The 20,025-nt window shown below is 42.4% G+C and overlaps 2 protein-coding genes across 4 annotated transcripts in view; one reads left to right on the plus strand and one right to left on the minus strand.

The window, feature by feature from the left end:
* Positions 1 to 1,377, plus strand: part of LOC149453955 (uncharacterized) — a 45,517-nt gene extending 44,140 nt beyond the window's left edge. The window contains exon 16 of the mRNA XM_089687992.1: positions 782 to 1,377. Within this exon, the coding sequence (XP_089544118.1) occupies positions 782 to 814 (33 nt within the window). The 3' untranslated portion in view covers positions 815 to 1,377. The remainder of the gene's footprint in view (positions 1 to 781) is intronic.
* A 12,823-nt stretch (positions 1,378 to 14,200) lies between these two features.
* The window catches only part of LOC149453956 (NACHT, LRR and PYD domains-containing protein 3-like), a 66,145-nt gene continuing 60,320 nt past the window's right edge, over positions 14,201 to 20,025 (minus strand). For 2 of the 3 annotated variants that reach the window (XM_089688028.1, XM_089688029.1), the window contains 3 exons: positions 18,163 to 18,327; positions 17,653 to 17,817; positions 14,201 to 15,253 (listed from right to left, as the gene is read on the minus strand). In XM_089688028.1, coding sequence (XP_089544154.1) covers positions 15,163 to 15,253; positions 17,653 to 17,817; positions 18,163 to 18,327 — 421 coding nt within the window. In that variant the 3' untranslated portion in view covers positions 14,201 to 15,162. The remainder of the gene's footprint in view (positions 15,254 to 17,652; positions 17,818 to 18,162; positions 18,328 to 20,025) is intronic. The other variant, XR_016314408.1, reaches the window with a different exon arrangement.

The raw sequence follows: 20,025 nt of genomic DNA on the forward strand, positions 1-20,025 counted from the left end.
AAAGCAAGAGGAGACCGCACAATGCGCATGCGCAGAGTTTTAATGGCCTGAAACAGATGCTGATAGCTTAAGCTGGAGTCAGGAGAGGGTGCATTGTGCACGTGCTCAGTTTGAATGCACTATTGGGTATTATTGGGAAATTTGGCCCATCCTGAAAACAGCAGGACAGAAAGGACCAAGGTGTGAGCATTTTTCTGGAAAGGACCCCCAAAAGCTGCATTTGAATAGGAGGATCTTCACCATTTCCAATAGAAGGAGCTATGGTATATTCATTGGATATAGAACAGCATAGGGCCTTTTCTGAAAAAAAAAAAAAAAAATCAACGTTTCAGTGTGCAAGATTCTATATTCTTTTTTCCTCCTTTGTCTGTTCTGAAGCTTTTTGTCCTTATTTTAACATTCACCAAGGTTTTTTGCCTTAAAACTGGAGAAAAAGGGGTCTAGAAGGGAAGCTTATCTTATGGAGAGGGGAAGGTGCTCCATAGTGCAATCAGGTAGAACTGGACAGGGAGGACAACACCGCATGGGATTTCCGTGCAGCAGAAGCAGAATAGTCAGCTCACTAAAGGCAGTTAGTAGCTTACTGGGCTTCTGGGAGATTGGCAGGAATTTTTTCAGTACTAGCAATGGATTTAAAGGGATAAAACATGGGAAAATGCTTTGCACATTGCAGAAATGTACTGATATTTTTTTTATTTTCCCATTTCCTGTTATTTTTATTTATTATTGACTCTGCTATTACAAAAATGAATAGTACTAAAATCTACATTTTTATACATAGGTTACCACTCCTAGACCCAAGCTAATTAATTAATAGCCTCAGTTGTAATTCAGCAACCTGAAAAAGCCATCACCCAGGACACCTAAGACACCCTGGACACCCAGAACACCCAGAACACCCAGGACCATGAAGACTGGAAACAAAGATGTTTATTGTCATTTCTATGATAGTGAATCAGAAAAAGAAAAGATATTTACCAGTATTCAACAGAATTATATTTTTTCAGTATAAAATCATGACGTACTGAAAACTTCCTTTCGGATAAATTTAAAGAAGAATAAGGTGTTTGTAGAATTTTATTGGTCAAATGAAATCCTTATGTATTTTAGTAGGTAAAATTTCTGAGTACATAAAAATGTGTATCTTTTGTTTTTTGAATGCCATCTCGAGGGAAAAGCAATGTTGCTTGAAAAATCCTTATGCGCAGTACAGCATGGAACAACACAGAATGCACTCAAAAATTGTTCAGAAATTTTACAGTATTTATTATTTCTATTCCTACGTTAGGTTTAAACTGTATTATTTAAAATGAAGTGTCATTACAGCATTATATTTTTCTATTAAAGCTAATAAATAAATTGGCTGTGTAACTAAAATTGCTTAATGGGTCCCTGGTGTGTATTGAGAACTCAGTTTTAGACATTGGGGGAGATTTACTAACCCCTGGTTCACATATACGCGTTCCTGCAGGCCGCGTTTTACGCGGGCACGAGAGCTCATTCATTTGAATGGACTCCCGTGCCCCGGGACACGCAGGGAAGAAGTCCCTGCACTTCTTCTGAAATCGCAGCCCGCACGGGAACCTCGGTTCCCAGTACGGTTGCAATTTCCAGTGCGGGCGGCGTGCCATTAGAATTAATAGCACACCCGCGGGTACGCAATTCTCTGGGTGGGTGGTGCACGGATCCACAGTGGCACCACCTAAACATATGTGAACCTGGCCTAAAACTGGAGCACTCAGAATCTGGTGCATCTGTGCATGGTAGCCAATGAGCTTCTAGTTTGTTTAACCATTAGCCGCCTGGCCTATAGCCATTTGGCGGCGGCAAAAATGCTTCACCATTCCGGGTGCACGCCCGTGCTCCCGCACATGCGCAGTTCGCGCAGTTGCAGAGCCGCGCAGCGGCGCGATCTGTCACCGGCCGTGTACCTCGGATACGGCCGATGACAGATTTGGGTACCGGCCCCCGTTGCCAGTGCCATGTGACCTGCTGTGACCAATCACAGCAGGTCACATGACAGTTGTATACAATGGATGGCTTCATTCATGCCATCCATTGTATACTAGTGCCTAGCTGTGAATGGTCACAGCAGGTCACATGCACATGTCATGTGATTAGCTGTGGCCAAATCACAGCTAAGCACAAAAAAAAAAAACCCCAGAATGAATCGATTTCATTCTGGTAAATGCTTGCTTATAGCAAAGTAATTCTTTGCTATAAGCAAATTGTGTAAAAAAAAAAAAAAAAATACTGATCACTTCCCCAAAGTAGTACAATGTTACTATGGTAACATTGTACTACTTTGGTCATAGTAAAATATGAAAAAAAAATCTTAAAAAAATAAAAAATTTAATAAAAAATTAAACATAATAAAAAAATTTATAAAAATTTAAAAAAATATATTTATTTTTTTCATACTGTCACCAGTCAGTGTCCCTGTTCACCACCATGCCAGTTATATGATGACGCTGTACTGCACTGGTGACAGTATGTAAAAAAAAAATAGTGAAAATAATTTTTTTAATTTTCCGAACAATTATGACAAAAAAAATACAACTTCAAAAAATGCGCCATTCCTCTTATGAAGTACGTCCGACTGTCTACTCTGCAAAAAGGGGTCATTTGGGGGATATCTGTACTGTTCTGACATTCTTGGACCTCAAGAAATTAGATTGGCTCTCAGTACTTCAGGATTGATCAATATTCAGATCTATACCATAGTTTGTGAACTCTATAACTTTCCTACAAACTAAATAATACATCCTAATTTGGGTTATTTTCACCAAAGACATGTAGCAGAATACATCTCGGCCTAAATTTATGAAGAACAATTATTTATTTACAAACTTTTATAACAGAAACAAAGAAAAATGTGTTTTGTTTTCAAAATTTTCGGTCTTTTTTTGTTAATTTAGCAAAAAATAAAAACCCCAGCGGTGATTAAATACCACCAAAAGAAAGCTCTAGTTGTGTGAAGAAAATTACAAAATTTTAGTTTGGGTACAATGTTGTATGACCGCACAATTGTCATTCAAAGTGTGAGAGCGCTGAAACGTGAAAAATGGCCTGGGCAGGAAGGTGTAAAATTGCCCGGTATTGAAATGGTTAACTAAGCTTTGACAATAAAACCTGGAAGCTGATTGGTTTCTATGCAGATCTGCACCAGATTTTGCACTCTCCAGTTTTAGTAAATCTCCCACTTGTTCTACCAATTAAGAAAGCTCATTACATTTTCCAAGTATACACCACATGTATTTAGTTACAGATAGTTTTTCACCTGAAAAAAGAGCAAATTTAAAAACCAAGAAAAAAAAGGCAAGTAAAAGTTATAGCAGATTTTCTCTTATTATATATCCCAGACTGATAAACATAATATTGGAATTAAAGATGGAAGGAAAGTTGTCTGCTGGAATTACGAGTAGGTCATTTAGTGCTTCAAAAGTATAGACATTATTTAGTTAATCTTGGAATAACTTTAAATCATATATTAAAGCATGATGTAATCCGTGTTTTTTTATTAGATAAGATTCAGAGGGATTACAATATTTAATTCATTAAATCTGATTTTGTAATCAACATAGTCAAAATGTTAACACATGATAATCTGTGTTGGTGGTATAAGCAAATATACAATTAAAATAATCCTTTCAAAGTATAATGACTTAGCTTGCTATGAATATAACACATCGCCATGCCTTGGGCCTGTGTAGATGGGTTTTGGGTTTGGGTCAATGAACAAGTGCAGCTTGTTTAAGGCTCCTTTCACACAGGGCGGACTCTGCTTGCTTAGCAGGGGATCTGTCCGCTGATCGCCCGCTGAGAAGAGTGGAGAGGGTGGATGAGAGGTCCATGTTTGCTCCACTTATGCAGACTGGACACAGACAAAGCCTGCTCTGCTCTGTGGGCAGTCGGATGTGAATGGACCAGCTGTCCGTTTACGCCTGTGAAGCAAAAAACAAACAGAAAGCGCACCAACCTTGCGCATTACCTCAATAAACCAAAATGTATTAGTCATAGAATAATACTCACAAACAAATGGAGTGTATCAAGCATTTAAGTCCATAAAGTGACTAAGGATAAAAGCAGCTTGCGCGAGTCCCATCATAGAAGTGGATACTTAGGTAACCACTGACGCGTTTCGAAGGGTGTCCCTTCTTCCTCAGAGCTTTGAGGAAGAAGGGACGCCCTTCGAAACACGTAAGCTGTTACCTAAGTATCCACTTCTATGATGGGACTCGCGCAGGCTACTTTTATCCTTAGTCCCTTTGTGGACTTACATGCTTGATACACTCCATTTGTTTGTGAGTATTATTCTATGACTAATACATTTTGGTTTACTGAGGTAATGCGCAAGGTTGGTGCGCTTTGTGTTTGTTTTTTGCTTCACAGTATTGGTTGGGCTTCCCCAGCCTTGTTTGAAGCTGCACAACCGCATATGCACTGGTGGTAGAAATTTTCAAGTTCTGGTTCCATCTTCCTACCCCGGGTTGGGTCACAGAGCACAAAATAATTCATTTTTCTTCTATATTGTCCGTTTACACCCGACAGCCCTTCAACCTGAGCCATCCACATGGAGGGGAACGGATTTGCTTCTGTTTGTTTTTGGCGGATCGGAGCAGATTGAAAGTAGGCAAATGTAAAAGTCCATTTATATTCGCTGATCCATAGAGGAGAATGGAGGGTCCAATAGGGTCCTCCTGAAAATAGTCCCGATCGGACCACTCTTGTGAAAGGAGCATTTGGTGCATCACACTTGCATTCATGCTATGACTCAGATCATTCAAACCACAACCTCCCCTTTTAGTTGCCCCCCCCCCTTTACATAACAGTCTTTATTTCACATCACAGCCCCTCTCCCCCCCTTACATCCCAGTCCCCTTCATATCACAGACTCCTAACATACATCTCAATTCCCTTCACATCGCAGCCCCCCGTTGCATCTCGGTTTCCTCTCCTTAAATCACAGTACATTCCCCCTCACATCACATACACCCCTTCACATCACAGTCCCCTTTTCAGATTCCCCCCCCCCTCCAATTACAGCCTTCCCCTTTACAGTCCTACCTTACACAGCAGGGCAGAGGACAAGAGGCATGGCAGGTCTGGACTGAGGGTGCAGGTTGCCCAATTTTTCATGTTAGCAAATAGGTAACTGGTTTCCGGTATCGCCCCATGCCCTAGCAATCAATCACCTGCTTGTTAACTTGAAAAGTTAGAAAGCTCCCACCAGTGCAGATTTTCATGCACCCTGCCCTCTGCCCTGCAGCAAGAATGGCAGCAGCACCGTTGGGGGGAAGGGATACCTAGGAGAGGACATCCTGGCTGCTAAGTGGCCCAGCCATGATCCAAGTAGGACTGTCACTCAGTCGTGATCTGGACCTTGGTCTGCCATTTAGTGATGCCTGCCTTAGATTAAGGCTTGCATCCATGTCTTTAGACTTCAAGTGCATAATGTTACATTTATCAGAACTAAACTTCATTTGCCACTTGGTTGCACAATCAAATAGTGCATCCATGTTATTTTATAAATCAGAAATATCATGTAAAGACTTTATTCTTGGGGGATGTGGACTGACGCTAAAGTGAACGGGCATTGAATGCTCAGCTGTGCTCCATCATCAGAGTGAGGTCTCCAATGTGTCCAGGCGCTGTGGCTGTGTTTCCTCTCTGGTCCCCGGCAAGGCTGAGCAGAGTGGTGGTGAGCCACGTAGAGAAACCGCAGCTCTGAGGCAGAGACTGGAGGGAGCGGTGGAAAGTGATTGCTGGTTCGGCATTGGCCAGCGGTTTTCGGCAACCCTCGGCAACCTTTGACAGCTTCCAGAGATCTTCAGCAATCTCCGGTAATCTCCACCGCTCCCGTTGGCATTACTTGACCTCTAGATCCTCTGTGAGACTCTCAACTGGCCAAAGATGGGGAAAGCATGAGGAGAAAGGATTGTAGCTTCCCTGGAAGCATACAGAAGGTGACAGAAATCAAGATCACTAGAAAGAAGAGGGAGACATCAGCATTACAAGATGGTGCTGGCTCCCAAGAACAGGATACAGGGAAAGATCGGAGCAAAGAGTTGGCTACAGCTGCGGCAAAGCTAGAATGCTTTTTCTCATAATCCGACGCAGACTGCTGGAAAGTTGCAACAATAGCGCAGGCCAACTTTGTCACCATCAGGGGCAACTAAGGCCTTAGTATCAGGTGAGCACTGCAGATCTCCCAAGATGACTTCGGCACCCTGTACTCCAATTGCAGTGAGAGCACACATCCTATACTTCATCAGTGGAGGAACCATCTTTGAGAGAGGTATTGATAGTGGTTAATGGCTGTAAATTTTCATTGTCAGAAATGATGGATCAATTAAAAAGGCTTAAGGAGGAGATGGCTTTCCTTAGGCATGATCAGCAAAAAGTGAGGGATCGCACTGTGGTCTTGGAAGGCAGAATTAGTGGAGTAAAAGATGATATAACTCCCATGAAAAAAGAGATGGGATTGTTAAAGGGGAAAGTTGCTAAGCACAGTCATAGACTGGAGGATTTAGAAAATTGACTGCAGAGGAATAATGTCCTTGTTGTAGGCCTCCCAGAGTGTAGTGAAGGAAATAGTGTGAGAGACTTTTTGGAAAAATGACTTTGGGAGGTCTTTGGAAAAGAAGCATTTTCTCCTTTATTTGCTATAGAAAGAGTGCACAGAGTTCCTTGAGATCCCCACCACCAGGGGGCCTTCCGAGACCGGTGCTTATGAAGCTTTTGTACTACAAGGACTAGAGAAATTATCCTGTGAAAGGCTAGAGAAATGAAAGATATTGTATATAATGGGGAAAGGACTCATTTTTCCAAGACTTTTCCGAGGACCTACAAAAAAATTTGTGGACATCAAAAGACGTCTGCGGCAGTTAAATGTTACATATGGCACTCTGTATCCAGCACGGTTGAGAGTTGTACAGGGGCGGACTGACAACTCATGGGGCCCCTGGGTAATAGGGGATCATGGGGCCCCTGTGTCCTTGCCCAAACTCAAAAAAGCCTATGAAAAAGGTACCAGGGGCATCTCATGAGGCCTCCTTTTGACCCCGGGGCCCTCGGGCAGTGCCTGAGTTTCCAAATGGTCAGTCCGCCCCTGGAGTTGTAGCTAATGGAGCAACACATTTTTTGATACACCTGCCACAGCTTCTGCCTGGCTAGAGAGAAACGAATAGTCCTTGCATACTTAAATAGACTTGAGAGATGGTAAAAGAACATTTGGACACTCTCTGGAGGTTTTTTCTTTTTTTTTTTCCTTTTTTCAATTAGAAGCAACAGGTTGGACTTATACGTTCACATAGTGTAACTGTTTAGGTGTTTTTGCACTGACACATGATTTTTGAAGGTTGTTTTTTGAAATTTGGGGAGTTAAAGTGCTAAGATTACATGCCTTGGTTTTCACAAGGGGGGGTTATCATTTTGGTGGTAATAATGTCTTTTTGGTATGTTTTAGGATGACTAAGATGGGGACTGTTTGTTCTTGGAATGTGAGGGGGTTGGGGAATCTGGTAAAGACAACAGCCGTATTTACTACCGCTTCTACTCTAAAGGCTAATCTCCTTTGCCTGCAGGAAGCGCATCTTACTAAAGAAACAGGGTCAAGGTTAAAGCATAAAGGTTTGCTTGTCGTTGGCAGCACAGCGGCTAAAATGTTAGCACGTCCGCCTGGCAGTACTAGGGTTGTTGGTTTGAATCCCAGCCACAACACCACCTGCCTGGAGTTTGCATGTTCTCCCTGTGCCTGAGTGGGTTTCCTCCGGGTACTCCGGTTTCCTCCCCCTCTGCCTGTGTGGGTTTCCTTCAGGTACTCCGGTTTCTGCCCACACTCCAAAAAACATGCTGTTAGGTTAATTGGATCCTGTCTTAATTGGCCCTAGTATGTGTATGCATGAATATAAGTTAGGAAACTTAGATTGTACGCCCCTTGAGGGTTAGGGACTGATGAAAATGTACAATATATATATGTGTAAAGCGCTGTGTAAATTGATGTCGCTATATAAGTACCTGAAATAAATAAATAAATAATTGTCAGTACCACTAGATATACACCTCCTAGTCAAGAGGGGGTGAGTATGTTAATTCGTAAGTCAGTGCCTTTCTCCTGCAAACAGATAAGGATGGATATGCAGGGCCGGTTCATATTTATGTACTGCTTATTAGCAGGGATTTCTGGTATTCTGGTCAGTGTCTATATCTCCTTTAAAGGTGGAGGTAATAAAACATGTATTGGGATTTATGGCCGATAAGCTGAAGGTACCATCTCTAGTAGTAGGAGATTTTAATATGATGATGGACAGTCAGAAAGATACATTTCCTCCTGGGAGGAATGTTGGGCAGATCTCATTTACCCCACTATATGGAGTATTTGTTGAGGCGGACCTAAAGGATATATCTGGTGAATTTGCCATCCTGTGGACAAGCGTTTCTCATATTATTTGGCCACCTACTCCACGCTCTCTAGAATAGATCTAGTGTTTTGGAATGAAAGCCTATTATAACTGGTTACGGATTTAAGATATATAACAAGGGGGTTGTCGAATCACTCCCCTCCTGTTCTGTCAATGGGTTTAGGGGAACATCAACAGTTAAGAGAATGGAAGGTGAACCCTTCCATTGGTTAAGCTTAATTACACCTATGGCAAATATAATAGGGGCCCTGAGGGAATTTCTAGATTATAATAGAATATCAGCGCCACAGGGAGTGAGGGAGTGATATGGGACTCTTTTGGGGGACCCTAATTCAGCAAATCTCTAAGATAAGAAAACTATGGGAGACTGGGAGATGTCAGTTGTGAGAGAGGTGGCTGAGGTTGAAAAAATATGTATCGAAGTCCCTTGGCTTGAGATACATCAGATGTATCATATGGTCTCCCTAACGTAGGCAGAGAAAAAAAGGTTCTTTATGAAGCAGCAACAACAGGAGGAGAGAGAAAACACTGAGCATATGTTGGCCTTTCTGGCAAGGTGTCATAATGCCTCTAACAATGTGTCATCTATTGCGACTTAATCTGGAGAGGCCACTACTTGTCCGGTAGAGATACTGAATATTTTTAAAAATTATTATTCAGCTCTATATAGCTCTAAAACATGACAGGTGGAAAGGTAGATGAGCAACTTTTTTAGAGGCCTTGAGATTCCAGTTCTCTCAGATGAGGATAGAAATATGTTGGAACCATCACCATTGAGGAACTCCAGGGGGCAGTATCAGCTTCCACCAATCATAAAGCACCAGGACCAGATGGGCTTCCATCTGAAATCTATAAACAATATGGACAAATATTATTACTAGGGCTCTTGCCAGTGTTAAATTGGGTAATTGATAAGGGTGAACTACCTCTATCCATGACTGAAGTCATGATTATAAGGATACATAAAGAAGGAATAGAACCCCTTCAGCCTTCATCATACAGACCAATCACTTTGCTCCGTACAGATGTTAAGCTGTTAGCGAGCATGTTGGCCTCTAGATTGAACAAGGTTGTACATACTTTGGTTCACCCAGATCAATCTGGGTTTTTTTTTATGGTAAATCAACAGCTTTGAATATCAGGAGAGTATTTTTAAATCTACGGATCTCAATGGAGGTGAAAGAAGCAAGAGCTATTCTTTCCCTCGATGCGGCCAAAGCATTTGACATCGTAGAGTGGCAATACCTGTGTCAAGCTCTGTCATTATTTGGGTTTGGCCCCTTATTCAGGAAGTGGGTGAGATTGTTCCCCTAAGGTGTTGGTAAATATTAATGAAGTAGTACTTCCCTTTGACCCAGGGAACGAGGCAGGGGTGTCCTTTATTTAATAGTGGATGAAGCGCTCAGCCATGAGGGTATTAGGCTAATTAAACTAATTAAACTAGATAAAAACGAATAAATACATGAAAATGAAATAAAGTGACTAGTGCTCCAAATAAATATACAAACAAAACAAAATTATACCAAATAAATATAAATACAAAATCTCAAACACATAGATATTTATATAGGATCTTCCTGAAGAAGCCACGTGTTCGGGACGTAACGCGTAGAGCGTAGTGACGTCATTTCCGGGTGGAGCTCGATGAAGCAGTTCCGGTGACGGACTTCCGGTTTTTCGCCATCTTGAGTCCCTTAGTACACCCATAACATATGGGAAACCATGGGTTGTATACTTGGACCATGTGACTGATTTATCTGGCATTTTTTTGATTAAATATATTGACGTACTACACTATGGAAGTATTTCTCTTTGTTTACCCTTCCATAGCCCTGATATTATATTGCTGAGTCTCTCTATGCCTAATACATTTGGAGTGGATATCGGAGTGATAGATGAGGTGTTGTGAAGTCATCAGTATTATCGGAAGTTAATGATTCCAATCGGGGTGGAACATCTTATTATATGATTTGTGACCCTTAGGGGTCGAATAAAGGAGGTGAGGAGGCACTCTAGCCACTGGAGGATATATGCACTAGAGTGTCACCTTTTTTGAGCACAAAACTTTGAAGTGGAAAAGCATATATTTATTTATTTCACATCAAAAGTGTCAGCAGGATTGTTGCACTTTAATTTGGACTTGTTTATTGTTTGTTTTATTCAACACTTGTCACTTTAGGTAGTGATTGTTCACTTTGCATCAATTTAAAGTTTTTATATACATGATTATGTGTGTATTTGTATATATATATATTTAGTTTTTGGGCACTTGTCACTTTTTATACACTTAGTGTGTGTACACCTAGTACCAGTTTTAGCCACTGGGTGGCAGACTGGTAGTTTGTTTTGTTTGCACATTTTGATTGATTTGAAGCACCAGTCACTTTCACTATATAAATATCTATATATTGGAGATTTTGTATTTACATTTATTTGGTATAATTTTGTTTTTTTTGTATATTTATTTGGAGCACTAGGCACTTTATTTCATTTTCATGTATTTATTCGTTTATATCTAGTTTAATTAGCCTAATACCCTCATGGCTGAGCGCTTCATCCACTATTAGATATTTCTTCATCCCAAGTTATAGGGTATAGATGATAGCAGCTGGCCTTGTTTAGTTACTCTGTGGAGTGCAGGAGGACATTCTTATACAGGGGTGTCCTTTATTGCCCGTTTTTTGTCTTGACCATGGAACCACTAGTAATAGTGATTAGTGCAGTGAGGAATATGAGGGAACTCCAAAGGGGGGCTAGTGAGAAAAAATATTGCATTATATGCGGATAATATCCTCCTAATTTTGGAGCATACAAACCATTCACTGATTACAGCAATGGATACCATAAAATGGCTCCTTTTCTGGCTTATCCATTAATTGGGAAAAATCCCTGCATTCACTATATCTGGTCTCCCCGGACCCTGCATTCAATATATCTAGTCCCCCCAGACCCTGCATTCACTATATCTGGTCTCCCCAGACCCCGCATTCACTATATCTAGTCCCCCCGGACCCTGCATTCACTATATCTGGTCTCCCCAGACCCCGCATTCACTATATCTAGTCCCCCCGGACCCTGCATTCACTATATCTAGTCCCCCCGGACCCTGCATTCACTATATCTGGTCTCCCCCCCGGATCCTGCAATCACTATACCTGGTCTCCCCGGACCCTGCATTCACTATATCTGGTCTCCCCGGACCCTGCATTCACTATATCTGATCTCCCCAGACCCTGCATTCACTATATCCGCTCTCCCCGGACCCTGCATTCAATATATCCGGTCTCCTCAGACCCTGCATTCACTATATCTGGTCTCCCCTGACCCTGCATTCACTATATCTGGTCTCCCCGGACCCTGCATTCACTATATCTAGTCCCCCCAGACCCTGCATTCCCTATATCTGGTCTCCCCAGACCCTGCATTCACTATATCTGGTCTCCCTGGACCCTACATTCACTATATCTAGTCCCCCCAGACCCTGCATTCACTATATCTGGTCTCCCCGGACCTTGCATTCACTATATCTAGTCCCCCCAGACCCTGCATTCACTATATCAGGTCTCCCCAGACCCTGCATTCACTATATCTGGTCTCCCCGGACCCTGCATTCACTATATCAGGTCTCCCCAGACCCTACATTCACTATATCTGGTCTCCCCCCGGATCCTGCAATCACTATACCTGGTCTCCCCGGACCCTGCATTCACTATATCTAGTCCCCCCAGACCCTGCATTCACTATATCTGGTCTCCCCGGACCCTGCATTCACTATATCTGATCTCCCCAGACCCTGCATTCACTATATCCGCTCTCCCCGGACCCTGTATTCACTATATCTAGTCCCCCCAGACCCTGCATTCACTATATCTGGTCTGCCACAGTACACAGAACATGGAAATGCAATTATCTTAGTGAATATAAGCTGCTAAATACTTTTTCTAATCAGAAGTTGTGTGACTTCTATCAGTGTCCAGCTGAGCACTGGTTAAAGCTTGTAGGAGGAGTTTTTATTCTCCCCTGATTGTCTTATGAGGCTGCACGACCACTAACTCTCTGTTTGGACAGTGCTGATTGGCCCTGTGATGATCACCTGCACCCTCCTAAAGGTAAAAAAAAAACCTCTAGCAATACACACCAAACTGAGCATGTGTACTTACCACTACTGCTCTGTACTATCAGTTGATGGATTGGGGACTGTGGAAGAAGGTGAGGATCAGAGAAGACAGGATCAGTCTTTTTACACAATGCAGAAGATTAACCCCTTAGGTTCCACAGGGAGAATAACAAGCATGCTTTACTGCATATGCAGACTGATTTTACAGTTGTGGGCTTAGTAACACTTTAAGGGTTAGTTTACAGGTAGGTATTGGTTATGCATTAGGTATACAGTTTGCTTTCGGTACAGATTCATGTAAGGTTTAAATCAAGAGATACACTATATTGCCAAAAGTATTGGCCCCGCCCTCCAAATTATTGGATTCGGGTATTCCAATCACCTCCATGGCCACAGGTGTATACAATCAAGCCCCTAGGCATGCAGACTGCTTCTACAAACATTGGTGAAAGAATTGGTCGCTCTCAGGAGCTCAGTGACTCCAAGCGTGGTCCTGTGATAGGTGGTCACCTGTGCAATAAGTCCATCCGTGACATTTCCTGGCTACTAAATATTCCACGCTCAACTGTTAGTGGGATTATAACAAAGTGGAGGCAACTGGGAACAACAGCAACTCAGCCACCAAGTGGTAGGCCACGTCACATGACAGAGCGGGGTCAGCGCATGCTGAAGCACACAGTGCGCAAAAGTCGCCAACTGTCTGCAGAGTCAATAGCTAAAGACCTCCAAACTTCATGTGGCCTTCAGATTAGTACAACAGTGTGTAGAGAGCTTCATGGAATGGGTTTCCATGGCCGAGCAGCTGTATCCAAGCCTTACATCACCAAGTACAATGCAAACCGTTGGATGCCGTGGTGTAAAGCACGCCGCCACTGGACTCTAGAGCAGTGGAGACGTGTTCTCTGGAGTGACCAATCATGATTCTGTCTTGTAATCCGATGGATGTGTCTGTTGTTTGGCAGTTGCCAGGAGAACAGTACTTGCCTGATTGCATTGTGCCAAGTGTAAAGTTTGGTGGAGGGGGAATTATGGTGTGGGGTTGTTTTTCAGGCTTTGGGCTTGGCCCCCTAGTTCTAGTGAAGGGAACTCTTAAGACATCAGCATACCAAGATATTTTGGACAATTTCATGCTCCCAACTTTGTGGGAACAGATTGGGGATGGCCCCTTTCTGTTCCAATATGACTGCACACCAATGCACAAAGCAAGGTCCATAAAGACATGGATGAGTGAGTTTGGGGTGGAGGAACTTAACTGGCCTGCACAGAGTCCTGACCTCAACTCCATAGAACACCTTTGGGAAGAATTAGAGTGAAGACTGCGAGCCAGGCCTCCTCCCCCGACATCAGTGCCTGACCTCACAAATGTGCTTCTGGAAGAATGGTCCAACCTTCCCATAGACACCCTCCTAAACCTTGTGGACGGCCTTCCCAGAAGAGTTGAAGCTGTTATAGCTGCAAAGGGCGGGGCCAACTCAATATTGAACCCTACGGACCAAGACTGGGGGGCCATTAAAGTTATTGTGTGTGTAAAGGACGGCCGACCAATACTTTTGGCAACATAGTGTACATTAGGGTTGTAATTTTAGTTGTGGTCATTTGTGAGGGATCATTTTATTTTTGGTCTAGATGAGTTTTATGGCACAAAAACTGTGACGCAACACAGTGTCATTCCACTTTAATTCTGGCAAAGAAAAACATTTCATAGAACAAAAGGCAAGGTACTGAGACCACATTAATAAATTAATGAATACATTGCATTAATAAATTACATTTGTTGCATAATTATTTTTCTACACGTACAGTCTTGTGACCACTTACAGTATATTCTCTGACTCAGGTTGAAGACCATTTGGAAAATAGGGACAATGTCAGGGCAGTTGTAGGGACTTAGCAATTGAAGCAACCAGCTGCGTAAGATAAATCTTAGGATGAAGAGTGGGCCTCACTCCACTCAGCAGGTGAAGAGGATGCACCCCCGAGTTTGTGTAAATATAGTATGTTGGATTGCACCTTTAACTTCTTTATGTCCAGGAATGCTATTAAAATGTAATCAGGCACAGTGGCTTAGTGGTTAACACATCTGCCTTGCAGTAAATGGGTCATGGGTTCAATTCCTGACCATGGTGCCTTCTGCATGGAGTTTGCATGTTCTCCTTGTGCTTGCGTGGGTTTCCTCCAGGTGCTCTGGTTTCTGCCCTCGCTCCAAAGACATACTGGTAGGTTAATTGGCTCCTGTATAAATTGGCCCTAATATGTGTACGAATGTGAGTTAGGGACCTTAGATTGTACGCCCCTTGAGGGTTAGGGACCTTAGATTGTACGCCCCTTGAGGGTTAGGGACCTTAGATTGTACACCCCTTGAGGGTTAGGGACCTTAGATTGTACGCCCCTTGAGGGTTAGGGACTGATATGAATGTACAATATATATGTAAAGCGCTGTGTAAATTGATGGTGCTATATAAGTACCTGAAATAAATAATAATTTCCCTGAGGACATGAATTCACCAATGATGGCTGTTTGCCCTTTTTTAGGATTGCTTCTTTGAAAGAAAGTTCTTTGGCATCGTTCAGTACAATGTCCTGGCTCCATTCACAGCTGTAGAAATGCCTTTTTCTCTGGGTTTATTCTATGCAAATCTTCAGTTCTGGGCGGAGATTTTCTAGATTTTTTAGTTCCCTTTTTACTGTATTAGACATGCGATGAGAGAAGAGACTGGAAGAGAGAAGACAAATGATCAGCAGATATTAACAACATTTTCACGAATTCCCTGCAGCCTCCAGAATGACTAAGACATGAACCTGTCACCTTTCATAGGACTTTAATAAGTAAGAGGTAAAAAAAAGTTAAGACCAATGTGTGGCATGAGACTATAAACAGTGAATATTGCATCCAAAACTGAATTCCCTGTTTTTCTTATACACCATTGTGACCACAATACAACTTTATAAGTCCTCATTTAATTTGACCCTTGCTGTGAGAGTATTATTGAACGCAGTATTAAACACAAAATCAAAATATAATAATCTGGGTCACAGGAGGAAGGGGAGGAGAGCTGTGCCTCCAACTGCTGGCACCAGTGCTCCTTGGGCCTGCAGATGGGCGAGCGCAGCCTGGATATATGGTGGGAGTGCATGCACGGGGGGCATTGGTACCAGGGCCTGTGGTGCCACCCTACTGCTTCCACCTCACAGGCAGGAGTCTGACTATCAGTATAATACAGAATCCTGGTGGCTGAAGCCACCAGATTTTCTATAAAACCCCCTGCTGTCAGGTCCGTCTGACCTACCGACCTGGCGGCGAAAAGGTTAAAGGCACTGGCAGACTGACCATTTGGAAACTCGGGCACTGCCTGAGGGCCCGGGGTCAGTAGGGGGCCCCATGAGATGCCCCTGGTACCTTTTTCATAGGCTTTTTTGAGTTTGGGCAAGGACACAGGGGCCCCATGCTCCCCTATTGCCCGGGGGCCCCATGAGTTGTCAGTCTGCCCCTGGTGTGCTTTTTTAGTTTTTTTTCTGTCTGTTTTCACCTTGTGATCTGGCCAGTAACACACCTCCTGTATTTGAGTCCCCCGCTCTCGATGAAGGAGCACAGGCGGCACCTTTGGGCAGCAGCATTGTCAGTCTGGGTGGAGGGGAGTGTTAGAAGTACTAGCAGATTTAGATACAGTAGCAATACATAAATGGGAGCTGTAGAAAATTCAGAGGGAAATTGTCCACTTTATGGTCACTGTCAAAAATACAAGGGCACTCTTTGCAACTGGAAAAAAAGTGGATTAACCCCTTCAAATGTTAAGGTTTTTAATGCAAGAGCTACTGCAAAAGGCTGGATGTGTTTTTTACGGCATAAAATACAAATACCATCAATATTTAAAATAAATACTATTGTTTATAGATGATCCAGGGAGCACCTTTGGCTTTGCCTTTGGGGGATCAGGAAGGAATTTGTGGTTAGAGCAATGCGGCCATTGGAGAGATTGTCTAGAGAAATCACCCCAATTATGTCACAGACAAAAAGTCAGAGGTTTTAACCACTCAATATTTAGGTTTTAGGTACATTTTAAGTAGTCAGTTAATACTGGTTGAATTTCCAGTGCAGTAGGCAAGAGGAGAAACAGGGCACATGTACATCATGCTATAAGAGTCAAGCAATGATAGCACTTCAGCACTCATGCATAACCAGCCTTATCCCCATGCACAACAAGGAACCTGAGACACCATATTGGACAGTAGAATAGAAGAGCCTTGCCAAAGCAGTTATGCCAAAGCTGAGTACATCTCCAACCTAGTGCTCTGGGCTTTCTTCATCATGGTATAACAGCCAAACAAGGATTAACACAAAAAAGATTGCACTCCGATGACATCACCTGCATTGAACCATTAATGGCTAGGAGTGAAAGAGAAGTGGCCTTCAGGCAAGGTTATGTCTGCTGCCAGCTGAATAAAGTAAGGTACAAGTGTGGACATTGTTTGTATATGTAGCGTGGAAGGGCCCTTGCACTGGCACAAGTTGCCTGGGGTGAGTGGAATTTGATAGGCCTCTATTAGTTTTCCAGAGATTAGCCAAACAATGATAACAATTTGTCATTCATGTTTGCCCACCACCATCCCCTTGCTGAATAGGAAACCATAGAGATGCCATATCGGAGAGTAAAATAGTGGAGGCATACCAAAGCTGATACCAGTGCTAATTAGATTCCAAACCTGTTGCCTTCTTATTGTCATTATGATCTGCAGTATTTTTGTACACCAAACACTCTTTTCCCTTGAGATCCAGACTTTGCTACATATGCCCAATAGTCAAGAAAGGACCTTCTGCTTCTTTGAAGGCCTTAGGCACACTTCCTGCAACTATTGAAGTAAAAATTTGGTCCTGTATTCAAATTTAAAGAAGGATCACCAATATGAAAAGTGTAATTCAAAAAGTGAGGCCTCGGTGAAAATAGATTGAGAGTTGCTGATGTAGAATATATACAAACTTGGGAATAGGTGAGAATTAAAGAATATCTGGGAGGAATAACAAAGTACGAATAACAATTAGATGGACGACACCTATATGAAACACCTGATAGTTCTGCCCTTTATCCCCAGCCTGCCTTTGTAATACATACATACCGAATTTCTTTCAGGCTGGATGTTTTCACAATAAGCTCCTGGATGTGACCAGAAACATGATCTGAAATTTCGTTATGGCCCAGATTCAGGTGTGTTAGTTTCCTGTTGTTAATCAGCGACATCAGTAATGGAGCATGTTCATCTGTCAGACCAATTTCATACATACTGTGAAATAGAAGCAAAGACACCTCTCAATATAAACTACTTTCCAGTATGCAGTCTTTGAAGCACAACTCATTCAAACCACTTTCTGTGAGCCCAGGCTGGGAATGACAAATGCCCTTTTGATGCATCATTTCATAACCTAGGCTCCAATTGGAAAGCTGCATACCCTCTTTTGCACTCATCATTACTTGAGTGTTGGTTAGCATTCCATTCCTAGCACAGGCTGCGTGATGATGTATCCTCAGGAGTTTAGTTTAAACTTTTGCCCCACAAGCAGTAATGGGAAGATCCCCAACATACAAACAGCAAATAATAAATCGTGGATTCAAACAGTCCATTACTCACAGTAATTCCTCTATCCTGCTTGTTTCAAAAGCCGTCATCAGATCAGTGAAATGAAGTCCAGCCAGGATGTTTTGAGATAGGTCAAGTTTCCTTAGGGTCTGATTATTATTAACTCCAGATGCCAGGTGGATACAGGAATTGTCTGTCAAATTGCTATACTGCAAACTGTAGAAAAACAAAACAGAAACACTGTTTTTAAACCATGTATGTATATATATATATATATATATATATATATATATATATATATTGTGGGAACTCGCTTCAAAATGGTAGAGCTTTTCTTGTTAAAGCACACAGCAACTCGCTTCTTTAAGGGCCTTTTTGCCCAATTTTATTTTAAATGACAGTTCCATAACACAAGAGGTTTGCCACGCAGGGGTATCTATCATCAATATAAATGAAAAGATTCAGCCTCCTGGCTCTCTCAGATATAACCAATCTTCCTCTGGTCTTTCTCCTCAGGCTTACGTCTGTCTCCTGCAGACTCTTCCCAAAATATGGCTCTTGCACACAGCTAGCCACTAGCACACAGAATCTCCTGAACATCCCCTTGCTGCTTTTGGCTTCCACCTCTCCTAGGTGATGCCCACCTGACTTCAAGGCAGTGACCTCCTGCCTGCCGGGGTGGAGTCCTCCTGACTCCTGTCTGCTGAGGTGGAGCCCAGAACCATGGGTTAGGCCTCTACAAAAAGCCCTGCACCCACGTGTACAATCAGTGTGCTGGGGGTTCTCAAAACATGGACCCCGGATTGGAGATTTCACCCCTCCCAGATCTCTTTGAAATCTCCAGGCTCCAGATCCCAAAACAGACTTAATGAATAAATGAGGAAACCGAAAAGCCAGTTTCCTCTGCAATATATCAACTCTCTGGAGCCCCTCAACCTGCCTGGTTGAGAATCCAGGGTTTTCAGCTTGATTTTGACCGTGGCAGGACACCGCACTGCCACTATATATATATATATATATATATATATATATATATATATACAGTGGGGATCGAAAGTTTGGGCACCCCAGCTAAAAATTTGTATTAATGTGCATAAAGAAGCCAAGAAAAGATGGAAAAATCTCCAAAAGGCATCAAATTACAGATTAGATATTCCTCTAATATGTCAACAAAAGTTAGATTTTATTTCCATCATTTACACTTTCAAAATAACAGAAAACAAAAAAATGGCGTCTGCAAAAGTTTGGGCACCCTGCAGAGTTAGTATCTTGTACTGCCCCCTTTGGCAAGTATCACAGCTTGTAAATGCTTTTTGTAGCCAGCCAAGAGTCTTTCAATTCTTGTTTAAGGTATCTTTGCCCATTCTTCCTTACAAAAGTCTTCCAGTTCTTTGAGATTTCTGGGCTGTCTGTCACGCACTGCTCTTTTAAGGTCTATCCATAGATTTTCAATTATGTTGAGGTCAGGAGATTGTGAAGGCCATGGCAAAACCTTCAGTTTACGCCTCTTGATGTAATCCCCCGTGGATTTCGAGGTGTGTTTAGGATCATTATCCATTTGTAGAAGCCATCTTCTCTTTAACTTCAGCTTTTTCACAGATGGCATCAAGTTACCATCCAAAATTTGCTGAAATTTTATTGAATCCATTTTTCCTTCTACTCGTGAGATGTTCCCTGTGCCACTGGCTGCAACACAACCCCAAAGCATGATTGATCCAACCCCATGCTTAACAGTTGGACAGAGGTTCTTTTCATTAAATTCTGTGCCCCTTCTTCTTCAAACGTACCTTTGCTCATTCTGGCCAAAAGTTCAATTTTAACCTCATCGGTCCACAGAACTTGTTTCCAAAATGCATCAGGCTTGTCTATATGTTCATTTGCAAAGTTCAAACGATGATTTTTGTGGTGAGGACG

The sequence above is a fragment of the Staurois parvus genome, unplaced genomic scaffold (genome assembly GCF_062004578.1).
Source record: "Staurois parvus isolate SC_StPar_1 unplaced genomic scaffold, SC_StPar_1.0 ptg000444l, whole genome shotgun sequence".
NCBI lineage: Eukaryota > Metazoa > Chordata > Amphibia > Anura > Ranidae > Staurois > Staurois parvus.